This window comes from Dermochelys coriacea, chromosome 14 (genome assembly GCF_009764565.3).
Source record: "Dermochelys coriacea isolate rDerCor1 chromosome 14, rDerCor1.pri.v4, whole genome shotgun sequence".
In the NCBI taxonomy this organism is placed as follows: Eukaryota; Metazoa; Chordata; order Testudines; family Dermochelyidae; genus Dermochelys; species Dermochelys coriacea.
Window position 1 is genome coordinate 7,806,189 of NC_050081.1, and position 18,731 is coordinate 7,824,919.

Below are 18,731 nucleotides of genomic sequence, written 5' to 3' on the forward strand. Positions count from 1 at the left end.
TGTTATTAATTATTTTATACATAAATCAGGAGTGCTTAAAGCAAATTAAACCACTATAAAAATACAATGAAATTGGGTAAAATAATGGTGTTAACTATATAAAATGACAAGTTTCATAGTATCAGCCATGTTAGTCTGTATCCACAAAAAGAACAGGAGTATTTGTGGCACCTTAGAGACTAACAAATTTATCTGAGCATAAGCTTTCGTGAGCTACAGCTCACTTCATCGGATGCATGCAGTGGAAAATACATTGGGGAGATTTCTCCCCACTGTATTTTCCAGTGAGGGGAGAAATCTCCCCACTGTATTTTCCACTGCATGCATCCGATGAAGTGAGCTGTAGCTTATGAAAGCTTATGCTCAAATAAATTTGTTAGTCTCTAAGGTGCCACAAGTACTCCTTTTCTTTTTATATAAAATGAAATTGTGTAAACTCAAACACCACATGACTTCCACGTTTGCAAGCTAAAAGCTAAATTCAACAAAGAATTTATTGACCTGATTTAAAGAGAATTGGAAGCAGAATCAACAATGTCAGACAATAAGTATAAGGATAATTGTAAATATTTGACAGGTGATCACTTCAACTCATATGTACCAGCCAGAGGCAATATACCTCACAGATAAAGTATATTGTACAAGTATTTCCATGCTACAACAACTATTTGACAATTATTTTACAGTTTTAGTGTAATATTACAGGTATAGCAGATTATTGATTAAGCATTCACAATGATTGTTTCCTGTATTTGCTTTTCCCTTATACTTATAGTTTTATAATCTGATGATCATAAATGTCATTTATAGCAGATGTTTAACACAAGTTTTTTAAAAAGTGCCCCTCCAATCTTAGCAACAGATTTATTGACCTTAGCAACAGCAACAGTGGTTAGTAAAAATAATGTTTGTATATAATTATAAATTAAGGCAGCATTTACCCCTGCTCCTTCCTAATTAAAAATAGAATGAAGAGTTAGCATTGTAACTTTGTTTTAAATGATTTTGCTATTACTGTGCACTCCTTCTCCTCCAGAGGAGCTGTGTGATTCTATTCTTCAGATAACCTTTCTGAAAAGTCACATTCCCATGACCCCATACCACAAGATCCCATTATATATATCTTTAATAAACAACAAACAGATGTTCTCTGGAAAATTTTGAGCGTAGTTCAATTTGGACTGACAGCGTTCATGAAATAAATATTGTACAGCATTTCTTTTCATAACATATTTCAGGCTGAGAAATAAACAGACAATGTAATATACTGTCAACTTGAAATCTCAGTTCATGTGTTTTATTCTTCTTATGAATCTTCTCAAGTGTTATCTGAAAAGCGGAAATGACCTTTACTGGCAAGCTTGATTTAAGTTGACATGTTACTTTATTTTTGCTGATTGTATAGTAATACTCTAAATGTAAAATAATATGACAATTGGTATTAATTTAAAATGTACACAGAAACTTTTTGTACAAGATGTCAGAGGGTTCGGGGTGGGGGAAGGATGAGCTACCTGGTGCCTGTCATCGAGTGCCTCCTTCTCTACAGCTGGGGATTTCCCCATTTGGCAGTGGCCTAATCAACTACACCTACCTGTTGAGGGTGGCATTTAGATTAAGATGTAGCTATTTGCTGTGTTAAAGGAGTCCTTGCATGACATTTAGGTATTCGTAAAGTTGTAATAATGCTAGAAGGAGCTAAAATTGCATAATCCCTTTCTCCATGGAGTTAGTCAGAGAATTGGCAGAAAGAAAGAAAGAAAGAAAGAAAGAGTGATGTAATTAATTTCAGAATCAAAATCATAGTCATTTTTCAGCTGATCCACTTCCAACCCTCTCCCCCAGCCTAGAGCCTCCTTCTGCACCCTGAACCCCTCATTTCTGGCCCCACCCTGGAGCCCACACGCCCAGCTGAGATCCCGTACCCCCTCCCACACCCCAACCCCCTGACTGAGCCTGGAGCCCCCTCCCACACTCTGAATTCCTTGGCCCCACCCCTCAGCCTAGAGCCCCTCCTGGACCCCAAACCCCTCATCCCTGGCCCCACCCCATAGCCTGCACCCCCCAGCCAGAACCCTCACCCCCTTCCGCACTCCAACCGCCTGCCCCAGTGCAGAGCCCTCTCTCTCACTCTGAACCCCTCAGCACCAGCCCAGGGCCCCCTCCTGAACCCCAAATCCCTCATCCCCGACTCCACCCCAGAGCTCACAACTCTAGCTAGAGCCCTCACCCCCTCCTGCACTGCAGCCCCCTGCCCCAGCCAGGTGAAAGTGAGTGAGGGTGGCGGAGGGAGGGGGGATGGAGTGAGTGGGGGCATGCCCTTGGGGAAGGGGGCTGGGCAAGGGTATTTGGTTTTCTATGGTTAGAAAGTTGGCAACCCTGTTTGGAGTTATAATACTGTATTTGTTTGATTTAAATGATTTTATTGATCCTAAACTAGAAATCTTTTCCAAGCGGCCAGTGGCATTAAGATGTCTCATCACTATACGTTTCTTAGTTGGAATTTCGGTCTGAGTAAAATATTTAGCATGTCAAGTTAAAATGAGTTAATTTTCCTTTATAATCATACAGATTTACAATATTTGAACATCATCTTTGATATCCTGATTTTACAGTAGTTTTTTCCATGTTGTTCAGATTAAAGCGCTTACCTGAGTGTCAGAACAAACTTTCAAAACGTGTTTTTTTCCAAATATCATATATCTTTATTTAGAAGCAATGACTGCTATTACATGTAATCCGTCACAACTTGTGAATAAAGATATCTAGTGTATGCCATGTTCACGAAAGGCTGAATCCTGTTGTTGTTTACTATGCAATCCTGCTCCTGTCAATGTGTCTTTTAATTGCAGATTGATAGCTGTACCAACCCTAGGTTCACTCAACTAGCACGTACCTTGTGAATTTGCTGTATTCTACAATACATATAGTGTGCTTTTCTGCTACATAAACTGTGGCGCTTTAATGTATTCAACATTTACAGTAATGTATTAAATTTGGCTTGCAGTTTTATTAGATGTTACTTAAGAACCTATTTCTGCTTCCTCTTTAGGATCCCAGAAGCAAACATAAGTTTAAAATCCACACATACGGAAGCCCGACTTTCTGTGACCATTGTGGATCATTACTTTATGGACTTCTACATCAAGGGATGAAATGTGACAGTAAGTAAGTTTTTCTAATTTATTAAAATGGCCTTTTAGATAATAAGGGAAACCATTAGGCATCAAGCGTCCTCTTTCCTTTGTTTGGAAAAATATTGTTTCAATTACAGTTAATTACAGTACCGTATATTTCAAATGAATATTTCATTATTGAAGACTCTCTTAGTAAAACAATATAAATCCGCCAAATCTCCTCCAGTGGGAAAAATGCTGTAAAAATATGCTTATGCAAACCATCTTGGTTACTGAAAAAGCAATCTATCAAGTTTGATATGGCTAAAGTGTATTTGCCATGGCAGTTCTGAAGATTGTTCTACTTGGAGTGGGAGGGATGAATCCTTTGTGGAGACATCGGTTCAGCCCAGCTGTTAGCTAAGGTCCCATATTTCATAGTCACCCCTGCAACAACCATAATTCATATGGAATGTGTACCCCCAAGAGATAGGCAAAAGGAATCACCTGTTGGCGTGTAAAAGGGTGGCAAAAAAATAAAAGATGGCTTAAAATGCATAAATATTATTTGTACTGTCACAACAGAGTCATGCTTTGGTCTGGCCATTCTCCCTATTGTCCCATCTCCAGACTCCTCAAATGCACTTCCTACAACCATTGCCTTGATTTCCTCTCCTCCAGTGTCATCCCACTTCCCTTCCAAACTAGCTACCTCCTGCTCCACTCCAAGTCAATGTTCATAATGACCTCTTCATGGCCACATATTACACCCTATCTAGTCCATCCTCATATTCCTTGATCTCTTGTGTGCTGATGATGTGGTCTGTCATCATCTCCTTGAAATCTTGTCCTCCCTTGACTTTCTTGTTTTCAATTCTTTTCATCTCTGTCACTGTTCCCGAAATATTTACTGTGGTGGCAGGGGTGGGGCATGGACTCTCTCACCTTAAATCCTGCATCTCAGTTTGTGTCTCTAACATCTCTTGCTAGATTTCTCATCATAATTTAAGTTTAACATGATTAATATTTTAATTCCTTATCTTCCATCCCAAACCTTCCACTCATCTTTTCTTTGTCATTGATGGCATCAGCACCATTAACCTGTCACCATGGTAGGTAACATGGATATGATTTTCCACTGCCTTCTCTCTAGCTCACATATCCAGGTCATGTCCAAATCTTGACATCTCTTCTGTTGTTACATCTGCATGATCAGCCTTTTCTCTCATTTTGTCTCCCTCCCCCCATGCTAGTATTATGGAAACTAGCAAAGTAATATTTACAGTTCTGTATTTCATCAATAAGCAAACTGTCAATTTCTGTATTGGTTACAGTAATTTATAGCAAATGTTCTAATATTTTTGATCAAGTCTTTATTCCATGGACTCTTCATGTTATCTGTTTTACATTCCTTTAATAAGGTCATACTTTTATGTGACTAAAGCTGAGCCTTTTATTGTGGTTAATACTTAAGTGTTTTTTAATGATATTTATAAGGAGCGCCATTGTATTTTGGTCAGTAAAAAAAAAAAACCAAACAACCAATTAATCAGATGTGATAGAATAATGTTACCATTCATGTTTACCATATGTATTTAGCATAAATATATTGACTTTCATACAAACCATCATTTTCTGAACCTTTTCTTTCCTGATCGACAGCTTGCGATATGAATGTTCACAAACAGTGTGTAATAAACGTCCCAAGTCTGTGTGGAATGGATCACACAGAGAAAAGAGGAAGGATTTATCTGAAAGTTGAAGTCAGTGGTGACAAACTGCAAGTCACAGGTAAAAAAAAGTTTTCTGGAAATTGGTGACAATAGAAGAGTTTAATTTGAACTTTCCTGGGCTTTGGAATAACTAACATAAGTTATGTGTTCAGCATTATTTGTAGCCTGTTTATGTGCAGTGAGTGAAATCTAGGCTCATTGAAGTAAATAACAAAAAAAAAAAATTAATGTCAGTAAGGCAAGGATTTCATTCAATATATACTTTAGTCTAAGAAATGCTATGTTAATTATTATTTAAAAGAGCAGGTTTGTTTATAATAGATACACGCATGGTTCAAAGAAATAATAGTGTCTCTAAATTAAAACTCAGGAACACTAACGTTAAAATCTTTGTGAAATCAATTTTTCAGGTAACCGGCAGTAACCTAAAACATTCTGAAAAGTAGGGCCTCAGTTACTCAAAAAAAGAAAAGAAAAAAAGGCAAGAGACTGCTTAGATTTCTCCCCCAGCTAAAAAGTTATGTCCTATAGTTCACACACAGTCAATTTGGATTTGGTCTCAAATACTCTTCAAGGCAAAATATAAATATTAAAAAATGACATTCTGGGGAAAGAAAGGCAGTGTGTTTTGTTGAAAATATTTTCTTAGATATTTATAGTGCTTCATTTGCTTTCTTTTTTGGCTCCGGATTGTTGGGAGTACACTGAAGTTATGCCTCATGCAGGGATGTAATTTTTTTGTTTTGTTTTTGCAAGTTTGGGGCTAAAGTGTGCCCTCAAGTAGGCACATATTCCTTGTGTTAATTTCAGTAGAGCTTCCTCATCAATATCAGAGAATGTAATTTCGCCTTCAGTTACAGAGACATTAACAAACTCAAATACACATTCCTTGCTCTGTTGATAATTTTTATATTTTAGCTAGGAGTGACTAGCAATGTACCTGAAGTGTTTACATGATGGTGACAAATGTTACAGTTCGTTCGTATTTAAAGTAAATTATTTGTATTCTTACTTCCAGAATACTATGGGCAGTTCAGATTAAAATGTATTTTCACTAAAAGAGCTCATGGTGTGGAGAATAGTAAAGGAGGAGGAGATGGGGGTAGTATAGTTGAGCCTTTTTCTACTCTATCTCATGGGTAGTAAAGATCGTGTTGAACCAATATGTAAAATATATTTAAAACCCAAATAAATTGTCATGCCCTCATTTTCCAGACAGTCCCATACACTTATAAAAACAGATGTCAGATCCCGCTAATTAAATTTACAGTGTTACTTGAAAACAATAGAAATAATGAAATGTGACGTCATTTGGGAAGTGCTTCCAGTAATAAGCAGGGATTAAATCCTGGCCCCATTGAAGTCAATGGGTATTTTGCCACTGACTTCAGGATTTCAACCCAAATGACCAAGACTCCTCCAGTGGTGGGATCTGTAAAGCAAACGTATAAGAATCATTTATAGTTAAAACAGGCAGTGGAAAAATTGGCCTTCAGAATATGAACTTTTTGATCTTTTGGGTTTTAAGATGACAGTGCTGGTCCCTTCATTATTGCTCTGTTGTGATGGGGAATTAATTTCAGTTCTGAGGTCAGAGCAGAGCTCTAGGGATATGAGGATGTCTCCATTTTTCTCTTTGTTTCCTGGCTGTAGTGAAGTATCAGTTGTTGCTCTCATCATATGTAGGTATTGAACATCAGTCTTGCCCCCTTTAAATGCCAGGTCATGCAGTCTACCAAAAATACATGAAATGATAAAGGATATTGCCTTTAGTTGTTCACTTTTTCTTACGTTTCAGAATAAGTTAGACAATATATTCTGGGTTTTCTTGTCAGGCTGTCTATGATTATAAAGGAAACCACATTTCTGAATTTTCAGGACTTTTACAGGACTGTCAAGATTTTTCCCATACCTACCTACCTATATTTCTTCATCATTTTTACACCAGAATATCTTAGACAGTATTTTATTCAATCTTGTAAAAGGTTTCAGAGTAGCAGCCATGTTAGTCTGTATTCGCAAAAAAGAAGGCACCTTAGAGACTAACAAATTTATTTAAGCATAAGCTTTCGTGAGCTACAGCTCACTTCATCCGATGAAGTGAGCTGTAGCTCATGAAAGCTTATGCTCAAATAAATTTGTTAATCTTATAAAAGACGCTGGAAAGGAAGGAAAGAGAAGGATAACTTATAGCTACAGAAGATCAGAATAGCATCCACGTGATGACTAATTGTAGCTAACTTTTTCCACTTGCGTCCCACTGATGGAGGAAGAGTAAACTTCTCCAAGGTGCTGTTATTTAGGGCATGTTACTTTCACTAAATAGTGAAGGCATTTCTTAAATGATGTGGCTGCGTGTCTAATTTTAACTGTACCATCAGGAGGAATTGATTTGAAAATCATAACACTGAAGAAATTGAATATTTGTATTAATTTAGGCCATTAATCAGAAAGGTACATGCTTAAATACACAATTTTCAAGCTGCACTACAAAAATTATTCAACAAAGCACTTAAATCACATGTGTAAATCCCATTGACTTCAGTGGGATTTCAGCACATGCTTAATTACTTTGCTGAATAGGGATGACTTTAAGCAACTGCTTTGTTAGTCATGTGCTTAACAGTTATGTTGAAATAGGCTACCAGGGAGAAGTTGTCATTCAGCATTAATTAGATGTCCTGAAATAGTTATAACAAAGTTCAAAGTATAGGATTGTAATTGGAAACTAAGATGATTTTGAAGACTTTTCAAATACTGAACAATGAGCAGTATATTGACAACAAGTAGTTTTATTTTACAGTAACTTGTTTTAGTAACCCGCCTGGAAGCTGGTATCTGAAACTACTTTAGATTAATTAATTTTAACCTCTCATGGTACTTTGACTAGAAGGAAAGACACCTGAATTTAAAGCAAGTGCAGAAGATCAGTTTCGAAATCTTGCCAACTCACCAATTAGCCATGACCTATAGACATTAGTTAATATTTTCATCTTTTTATGCATTGTGGGCCTGATCCTGCTTCCTTTTAAATCCATAACAAAACTTGCATTAACTCCAGTGTATCAGAATCAAATTCTTTGTTAGCTTTTTGTATTATAAATGTCTCTTCAAAGTTTCAAAGAGGGTAAAATGATTGTAGTTTATAAGATGCTGCTCTTTCTTTACACATGCCATCATCATGTTGAAGAAACAGAGCAGATTCAATCATTTATTTCCTGAGTATTGAAGATACAATATTTGTAGTTTTCAAGTGTCTGTTTTAAGAAAAGTTTCCAAGAGGAAAAAAACAGAAGTTGTTTTAGGGCAGGAGGTATTACTGTATTTAGATCTGGACAGCTTCAGTGAGATTCCAAGGTCAGATGTGCACATGATTATTTGTTTGCAGTGTTGTTGTGACCGTGTTGGTCCCAGGCTGTTAGAGAGATAAGGTGGGTGAAGAAATATCTTTTATTGGACCAACTTCTGTTGGTGAAAGGGGCAAGAAGAGCTCTGCAGAAGAGCTCCTCTGTGTAGCTTGAAAGCACATCTCTTTCATCAACAGAAGTTGGGCCAATAAAAGAGATTACCTCACCCAAATTGTCACAGATTTTAAAGATTTGTCTGTTACTGCAGTGTATACACATCTCAATGAAGAGGAACAGTTTGTCTACACAGGTGTATAAAGATATCCAAACAAAATATTCACTGTGTATAACAACACAATGCAATTTGGTAAGAATTAGAAATGTGCTGGACAGAAATCCGTATTGCCTGCTCTCCTGTCCATATCTTGTATCTATCCTTCTTAATAGCAAGCTAAAAATATTTTAAATGGACAGAAAGACTATCAGGGAGATTCATTAGGGAGGCGAAACAGACTATTGATTTGAAATACAAAATCATCTAGCAGCACAAGAGAAACTGAGGAAATAATACTCTGTTTAAATCCAAGGTAGGTGGGTTGTAGCTTGTTCTTTTGAAAGACTGCTTTAGTGTTTTTCTTAAAAATAATTATAATTTTTTTTAAAGTAGAAAATGGATTCTGTTCAGACAGCATCCCAAGTCAACGGTGTGTATTGCTCAGAATTTCGTCTTTGGCATTTTCTCATTCACTATCCTAATTGCGTTGTTACTCTGAACACCAGCAGATGAGCTTGCAGCATTGGCAACAAAGAACTTGCTGCTTCCACAGTTGTTCTTTGTCTAGTCATTAACCTCAGCTATCAGTCTGGGTTCACCAATGCCATGTATTGATAGAGCAATTTTTTTAAAAGGATGCTTGCCTCAAATTCTCTTATATTGAAATACAGTGGTCTTAGATAGATGATTGTCTAGAGTGCAGGAATATATTGCATCTGCATGTCCTTAGTCTCCTGTGGATTCTTGATAATGTGATTGAAATTAGAATTGAGACAAAATGTTTTGCAGTTTGCATTGAATGTGCATTGAGCACAAAAAACAATAATTTGTTAAGCACCAGCATTGTGGTTAAACATCTCAAAAACTTTACTGCACCTAAATTTCAAAAGATTTCTGTCCCAGTTTTATAAGCGTAGGAGTTTTGGATCATTCACCTAAGCAGCAACTAGGTTCTGGCTGCTTAGCAGAGCTAAAACAAATCTTTTCTGGTTCTCCCATTACTTATTGTTTGTGTGATGAGCCAATAATAGGTCTTTGGGTGTAGCAGAAAGTCTCAGAACTGCTTTTCATGTGTCAAAGATACTTACCAGCATTTGACAAAAAAGCTTTCAAAAAATTTTCAAATTTTAACATGGAAGGAAAAGGTGTCTTTTCCCCCAAGCATAGTACCCCATAAAGCTGAATTACGCTGTCTTTCAGAATGAGTCTTTGATCATATTTGTGTAGGCATTGATAGCAGATAGTCTAGGACCTGCTGGACTGTGTAAATATTGGATAGACTGTGCTTACTGCCGGAGAAGGTCAACTGAAGGCCCGAACTACTAAGGAAAAAAACAGCAAGTTCACTGAGCTATCTCTGTGTCAAAGCCAAAAGCAGGGTCCTATATAACAAGAAGTCTGGAAGTATTTATTCTCCCTACATCCATGATGTTTTAGTGGCATAAAGCAGATATTCTGAGAGGGTCCTTAAGCCTGACTTGAAGAGAGCAATCATGTTTTTACCAGTGTTTGGTCCAGTTTAATCACAGACTTTTCCCTCTAAGAATGGCAAATCTTTTTGAATAGGATTCATAATTATTTATCTTGCCAGTAGATGAGCAGAAGGATGGAACCAGCATATGTAGCAGAACAGGCCTGAGGCACCATAACATTTAGAATGAAATCCTGGCTCCACTGAAGTCAATAGCATCCCTGTCTGACCTGCAGGGATGAGACCCAGTGCCTAGAAGGCAGGGGAAGGCAGAAGTGCATTCTTGGTGAGACAGGAACTAGGCCTCTCCTTCTCTGTGTAATGACTGGTCTGTGGACATGCTTGCCTCATGTTCAGTGCAGGAGGCTGGTGTAGTGATTGAAACAGCTAGGCAGGCCTAATGGCAGCATCAGGAGCCAGGTTATCAAGTCAGGGTGAGCGAGAGCCAGAGGTCAGAGCAATGTTCACAAGCCACATGTCAAGTCCAGGGAGCAAACTAGAGCTGAGGGCCAGAAATCAGGAGCCAAGCATCAAAGCCGTGGTCAGAATATGAACATCAGGTCCAGGGAGCAAGGTAGAGCCGGGAGCCAGGGGTTGGAGCTGGAGTATCAGCCAGAACAGGAGCAGGAAACCGGGGACAAGAAGCAGGAATCTGGAGTAAGAGCTAAGAGCAAGAAGAGAGCTGAAGGCAGGACTGGAGACACAGCTGTGGTTGTGGAACAATACTGAGCAGCCAGGCATCTGGATCTGCTGCAGAATTTGAGATTGTTCGAGCCTTCAGCCCAGGAGGCCGGGTTAATTAGCTCAGTCAGCAGAAGGCAATGAACAGGATCTAGGTTCAGCTGTGGGTCCCTGACACTCTAGTCCTCCACCTCCCATGGACAGGTCAGGCCAATTGGCTTTCATGCTCTCTCCTCCCATTTTTTAATCAATTCTGCCTGCGGTTTTCCAAGACCACCTGATGTCCCACTTATTCCCCTTCATGAAAACGACCTTGAGGCTTGCACTAGAGTAAATTTGAGAATTAGGATCAGAGGGCTGTTGAATTGATTAGGTGATTATGTCCACACATGAAACTGATTTGGACAGAGATGCTCTCAAGAAAAGTTTGGTGGGGAGCTTTTGAGCCAGCCTATATGGACAGACCCCGGAAGAATGTGATCCGTGAAGTTGCCGTGTGGCACAGAGGGCATACATGTTGGAACAGAATCTGGGAAGTTATGGAATCCCTATCTTGGAGGTTTTTAAGAACAGGTTAGACAAACAGAAGGGGAGGGGGGGTAGGTGACCTCTTGACATCCCTTCCAGCCCTATATTTCTATAATTCACAAATCTGCTTGAAATGTTTAGTCTCTCTAGATCAATGGTTCTCAACGTATTTACCATTGTGGATCACATTTTGCAGCTCTTTGTGTTATGCGTGCTGCATCCACACAATATATATTGTGACAGGTTAGACCCTCGCATCCCTCTTTCCCCCCTCCCCGGTTTGGGATGCCACCTAATGTACTGGGGATCCACTGAGCCCACTTCTTCCACTAGCCTGTGCTCCCTCTCCCTGTTTTGCTGAATCAGGCGCTTGACCTCTGGCAGCACACGCACACAGGTAGGGATGCCCCAGCTGTAGAATTGCATAGAGTCTGCAAGCAGCTCTCTATTGGAAGATTCAGATAGGAAATTGCCCAGCACTCAATTGCACACTCCTTTTGGGGATTAAACCCAAAATAATAATGTCTTGCGCGGTATAGAAAAATCTGCACAGTGCAAGCTCATAAAAATTCTCTCTCTCCCCCAATGTGGAGAGAGATATGCACAGTTTCTTGCCCCCCTCCCCGATATGAATTGCACAAACTGGGGGTGATCTAAACAAGAAATAAGTTTATTAACTATAAAAAGTAAATTTTAAGTGATTACTAGGGATAGCAAACATAGCAGATTACTGAGCAAATAAAACAAAACACGCAAACTAAGCTTGATTCACTAAAGAAACAGGTTACAAAATGGCTTAGGCAGGATGCAGAGTTTCTGTTGCTTAGAGTTCCGTTATTTCTCTTTACAGACTGGACTCCTGTGACTCAGTCTGGACTCAGCCCTTGCCTTTCCATCAGCTTAGTTCCTTTGTCTCCTCAGATACTTTTAGCAGTCTTTCTTCTTGGGTGGGAAGGCAGTGAAGGGAGAGTGCAGATGGCCTTGCCTCCCAGCCTTAAATAGAATTTACATAAGGCAGGAAGCCTTTGTTTACAGTGGAAAAGTACCAGCTTTATCCAAGGTGGTATTTTGTATCAGGTGATATCATCACCTGACCATGCAGTGTTGAAGCAACCATGAAACCAGGTTTATTTGCAATGTCTACAGGAAGAAACTCCAAGAAGATGGACGATCCATATCTCTAAAGACTTATTGTCTTTTTCTAATGACCCATCAAGGCTGATTGCTTACTTTCTGGTGGACGTTTCCCACCAAGTTGGAAGTGTATATGCAGTTGCAATTGTTACATAGTTAATATTCCTAACTCCAGATACAGAAATGATGAATGCATACAAACTGGATAATCACATTCAGTAAATCATAATCTTTCCAATGATATCTCGCATGACCAATCTTGAATAAAACATATCTTAGTTATACCATATTCATATCATAACCATATTTCTATGAAGAATATGGGGTTAAAGTCACTCCACACAATATGTATGGCCCTGAGGATGTCGCATGAACTACAGCTGTATGATGATTAGGCCGCAAGCAGCCAATAGGCTGCGGATTAAGAACCACTGCTCTAGATATTAATCCAATATTAACATTTTAAGATATAATTAAACAACAAGAAAATAATATTGTTTTTCAATATTATCTTTAGGCAATATTCATTCCCACTGGAGCTCATTTACACTACATTTGTGTATTATCAGAAAGTAAAGTGTGTCCTACTTTATGATCCCTGTATGGTTAAAAGTTATTTACAAGACTGGGACGTAATGAGGTGCTACAATACAACTGTGTAAATAAATCCTCATAGTTAAGATTTTTATTTGAAAAACACTTTTCCAAAATGTGAGGACAGCAAAGCTGTAAAAGGTTTTTTTGTTATGGGTTATTAAAGTTTTCAGGATTTGTTCATTGTGGAACATGCTCAAAAATAGGTTTCAAGTCAAGTTTTTTTCATAATCACCATTTTAGGGAGTGCACTTGTCAAATACTGTGGCTCATGTATTTATAGGAAAGCATTTCCATCCTATAATTAACAGCTCTGTGGATGCCAAGGCAACTGTTTGTTATAGTTTCTCAATGTATATAATAATTGTGGTACCACTTGTGCTATTACGATTAACGGCTTATCAGCATTTCCATTGTCATGGGTCCAGAAAATGACTTGAAATAAAAATGGCAATTTGGTCCTTGGAAGCAAATTTTTTTTTTTCAAAACTAACCAACCGAAGACATACGGGATTTTGGATTCTTTTTGTGTCTCTTTCACCCCAAAATAACTTCTTCTGGAGCTTGGTATATATATTTTTGCTTTATTGAAATTTCACATTTTTAATATCTCTTCTCCCAGTAACATGTTGCCTTTAAAATGAGTCAGATAAAAAGCTTTGGAGGAAAGCTGTTTCACAAGAGCTGGCAAGAAGAGTCCCACAGCTGCGAGTCTCAAAGAATTGGATGAATACATCATCAGGACACTTCAGGCACAGAAATACAAAAAAGAGATGCTTGGCAGCTGCTATACAGGGCTTGGACTGAAATTTTGTTTACTTTTTTATTTTGATAAATACTAATCCCTTGGGCTGACATTCCCAAATGCTGCTCCTATCCTGCATCCTGTTTTGGTTGCTAAATAACTTTAACTTTTGCTGAGTTTGTATCCTTCCAAACAGTGGTCTATTTGGATTGCCTGCAAAACATTTGTGCTGTTAAATGTAAAACTGGTACTTATGGTGGGACCCCATAAACCCCATAGACAAAACTCTTAGGGCTTGGCTACACTTGAGAGTTAGAATGCATTAAAGCAGCCCTGGGCACCCTAGATCACTACCCATCCACACTGGAAAGGCACGTAGAGCACTCTGACTCCATGGCTAAAGCCCTCCTGGTACTCTACCTCAGTGAGAAGATTAACGGTTGGTGCGCCTTGGCTGAAATGCCCGGGCGTCAGTGTGAACAAGGCATGGAACTCGGAGGTTCAACGCCCAGTGGCTGAATTTTGCGTTACTGCGCTCTGCGCACTTCTCAGCCTCCGGAAACGTCCCATAATCCCCTTAAGTCAAGTGGTCACTCTTCTCATTGTTTTCAAATTGCTGCAGGAATGCGGATATGCCCTTTCAAAGCTCTGTTTCTGACAGCCAGCATACTTCTCTGATCCGAGACAAAGCAACCATTACTGTGGAATGCTATGTGTATGAGAGAGAGTGGGGGATAGGGAGGATCTGCTGCTGTCTGAACTTACAAGACAGCATGCTGACATGCTTTCAGCCCCCCCAAAACCCACTCTCTCTCCTGCCACATACACACAACATACTCCCTGTCTCACTCCACCCCACCCCATCCCATTTGAAATGCATGTTGCAGCCACTTGCATGCTGGGATAGCTACCACAATGCACTGCTCTCTGTGGCTGTTGCAAGAGCTGCTCATGTGGCCACACCGGTGCGCTTGCAGCTCTCAGTGTGAACAGATTGCAGCGCTTTCCCTACTGTGCTCTACAAAGGCTGGTTTAACTCAAAGCGCTCTACATCTGCAAGTGTAGCCATGCCTTTAACAACCATTGCTGCCTCAGTAAGCAAAACAGTTTGAGGCTGCAGCATTGATAGCTATTGTGGGAGAGGAGTTGTGTGAGACATTTCTTAGGACATGGCTACACTTGCATGTGTAGAGCGCTTTGAGTTAAACCCGCCTTCAGGGAGCACAGTAGGGAAAGCGTTGCAGTCTGTCCACGCTGACTGGAACAAGCGCACTGGCATGGCCACATTTGTGGCACTTGCAGCAGCATTGGGAGTGGTGCATTATGGGCAGCTATCCCACAGAGCACCTCTTCCCATTCTGGCGCTGTGGCTTGTGGGAAGGGGGCCGAGGGGGTGGGGCATTCTGGGTCCTGTCCCAATGCCCTGTGATGTATCAATTCACATCCCAGCAAGCCCTGTGCTTCCGTCCACATTTGGCGCCATCTTTCAACATTCTTTGTGCTGTGCACTCTGTCTTCCCTTTCGGTCTGCGGGAATGGAGCCCGAACTGCTGAGGAGTAGTTTACGAGTCTCGCCAGCACATTCGGCAGTTGAGTTATTCTTTATGATCCAAAGTGACAGTGAGGGCTCCAACGATGATATCGACTTGAGTAATGCATATGACACAAATTTGCTTGTGGCATTCAGGACATGCTCACCACCATGGAACGCCACTTTTGAGCTCATGATCCCACCACTCAGTGCTTGTTTCCCATCGTCATGCAAGTCTGCAATGACAAGCAGTGGCTGCAGAACTTTCGGATGAGAAAAGCCGCTTTCATGGGACTGTCTGAGGAGCTCGTCCCCGCCATGCGGCGCAAAGACATGAGATTGAGAGCTGCCCTGATGGTGGAGAAGTGGGTGGCTATTGCAGTCTGGAAGCTGGCAACTCCAGACAGCTACCGATCAGTCACTGCAATCGTGTTGATGCAAGTTTGCAGGGCCATTAATCACATCCTGCTCTGAAGAACCGTGACTCCAGGTAATGTGCATGGCATTGTGGATGGCTTTGCACAAATGGGTTTCCCTAACTGTGGAGGGGTGATAGATGGCACGCACATTCCAATTCTGGCACCAGCCCATCTAGCCTCCGAGTACGTTAATCAGAAGGGGTATGTATACTTGCTAATGTGGTAATTTGCACCACTGAATAGTATTTGGGGGGGGGGGGAGTGGGAACTGAACCAGATGGCAATGGCCTAGTGGCTTAAGCAGTGCATTTAAAATATCTAAGCAACCTGGAGAACATTGCCAGGATGGTCACAGTCCTTCAGAAGTAGATATATTTAATTCTATGTAATTTATTTAGTGGGGACTTCAAGGTGAGACCTTAAAAACAGAGATCCTGGTTGGTCTGCATGGAGATTACAGACCTTGTGGCACTTATGAAAAATTGTATAGGAATTACCCCAGTGTTTTAGACAAAATTTCACCTCCCATATACTCTAAGCTAAGCGGAGTGCTGTGCACCAGATATCGCCAAGTAGCCATTTTCCTTCCCTAGCAGGCTGCACTATACTGGAGCTTCATTGAGAGGCTTCATAAAGCATTTTGGGGATGTAGATTACTATCTGAATGTAAGATGTCCTTGCTGCTCTAATTGTTTAAAACTGAGTAAATCTGTAGATAATTAAAGGGCTCTTGGACTGCTCTTTCTGGTACAGAGTGTAGGTTTTTGGATGTGCAACCAAGATGCCTGAGGTTTGATTTAATGTTTGTTTACCATTATCGGGATGTAAACAAAAATATGTATTTCTTAAACAGCAGCCCAACCTACATAGTCTTTATCCACAACTCAGTTTAACTGGGATGACCAGATGTTACAAAAATCCATGATATTTTTGAAAAAATTACCACATGGGTAAGTGATTAGGATTACTTCCACAGTTTAGGAAACTTTCTGGTCTGTCTGGTGATCAGGGATGAAGGGAGGATTCAGGAGGCATGACCTAGAGTTTGTTTGGAGGATTATTAAACTTGAAGCCTGCCTGCCTGCCTTCTAGTCTGTTCTTTTGCAGGACATTTGCTGACACCCTTTCACACCCATTGCGTGGGTGGAACAGGCTTTAAATGCTTTGTTTTGTGACTAGTCCTAGTGAGCCCTTGCTTTGCTTAACAGTGTAACATACAATTCATATACAAAAAACAGAGGAAAAAGATATGAAGTGCAATTGGCGCTCTTCTGAATATTTTTAGATATGTAGTTTAATGCTTTGGGTACAGATAAAAAGACACTGTCAAAGTCTGATCTATTACATGATCCAAATTTGAGCCATTATTTTCTCTTGATTTTCCATTATGTAGCTTTTCTTTCATCATAGCCCACTGAAGATTGGGGTCTATTAGAAAAGCACAAAGCTTGATCATTATAATAAGAATAGAGGAGAAGATGTTCATCCTTTCCTAATAGTAGAAAATGTAGTTATTGACATCAAGGCTCCAATTCCACTTTACACACTTGTCCGGAGTTCAGTTAAATGTTAAACATGCATTCAGCAGTGATTTATCTCCCATGGAGGAGAATGATTCACGCCGGATCCTGTTTGTCACAGTTAAAATACAAGTTTCTTCTGATGCGGAATCACTGGATGTGGATGTGATGCAGGAGGTGCACAATTGTGTGAAAATCTGTACTTCCCTTTCTTCTCTGTGAAGACCTTGGATAGCATTTTTAAACATGAGACTTAGGGTCCTAAGTGATCAGGCAAAAGCTGATTTTCTTTGTCAGCTACACACTGATGAATGTGTTACTGAAGCCTAATAATTTTTGAGTCTAACTAGATTAGTTCACGTTGGCTTTATTGGCACATCTGAAACAAGCCATGAAAATGAAAAGAGCATAATTGTCATGGAAGGCTGCAAAACAGTAGCACCCCTCAGAAGCAAATTATTGTAAAGCTCTGCTTCAGTATCATGGCTTTAATGGGAAGAGAAATCAACATTGACAGGGCAGCTCATTTTTCAGCAGTATGTTAATTGCTTCTAATTATAGGGTTATCGTTTTAAGGGTAATATTAATTGCTATGAAATTAGCAGTGGAAATGTTTTCTTGTGCTGAAAAGTTAAAGCAGTGGCTTTGGATCAGATTCATAAGTGAGGTTTCACATCATGTTTTCCAAACACTGTCTTTCCAAAAATTGTTTGGTGTCAATTAGGAATGGAAAGAAGCAAACCACTTAGGACAGTTGTAGGAAATGAGGTTGTCACAAAACTGAATATGTTTTGTAGGTGAAATCTAAATTCATTGTTCTCTACTTTCTTATTGTATGTGTAGAAGGCAGATGACTTTAAAAGTGATCCCAAAACCATGAGGAGAAAAAATGGGCTTGTGGTTAAGGAGGACTGGTCAGTAGAAGACCTTGTTTTTATTCCCACTTCTGCCACTGATTTCTGTTATGACTTCGGACAAGTCATTTCATCTCTCTGTGTCTCAGTTTCTCATGTGTACAATGAGGATAATTCTTTCTCTCTTGCATCCCAAGGGTGCTGGAAGGCTTAAGACATTGGCACTGTGAAGGTTCTTTGAGTTCTGCAGATTGAGGATGTTATAGAGGAGAAATATATTATTAATACATACAGTAATTTATTTATAGCAGTTAATTGGATTGCTTTACATTTTTTCTTTACAATTAATTTTCTTTAATTACATTGGAGACCAGATAGAGAAATCAAAAGATGAGCCTGGACCGCACAAAAGAATTTTTAATACATTAGTAGATGAGTCCACAATTTGCTCCCTTTGCTTAATGTGTCTGACAGCGTTGCACCGATATGTGAAACAAGAAAGTTTCCACTCTAGAGATTCAGTGGGAAGAAAACCTTGACATGTTTTAAAGGTTTTGTTCAATTTTTTTAATGATCTGAACAGTTAGGAACCTAGCAAGTTCTTAAATGGATAATACCTAGAAATTGGCTTCCTATGAGTTTTACAAATGCAGGAAGAGGGTGTTCATTTGAGAGGTCAGTGGGAGACTAGGACAATTAGCATTCCTTCCAGGGAGGGCGTGAAAAGGCTGGGGAGCGGCAGAAGGAGTTCTCTTTTTTTCTTTTTTCTTTTTTTTCTTTTCTT

At 39.7% G+C, this 18,731-nt stretch overlaps 1 protein-coding gene across 3 annotated transcripts in view; it reads left to right on the top strand.

The window, feature by feature from the left end:
* The window catches only part of PRKCA (protein kinase C alpha), a 312,623-nt gene that overhangs the window by 206,694 nt on the left and 87,198 nt on the right, over positions 1 to 18,731 (top strand). For all 3 annotated transcript variants that reach the window (XM_043497588.1, XM_038371867.2, XM_043497589.1), the window contains 2 exons: positions 3,053 to 3,164; positions 4,779 to 4,907. In XM_043497588.1, coding sequence (XP_043353523.1) covers positions 3,053 to 3,164; positions 4,779 to 4,907 — 241 coding nt within the window. The remainder of the gene's footprint in view (positions 1 to 3,052; positions 3,165 to 4,778; positions 4,908 to 18,731) is intronic.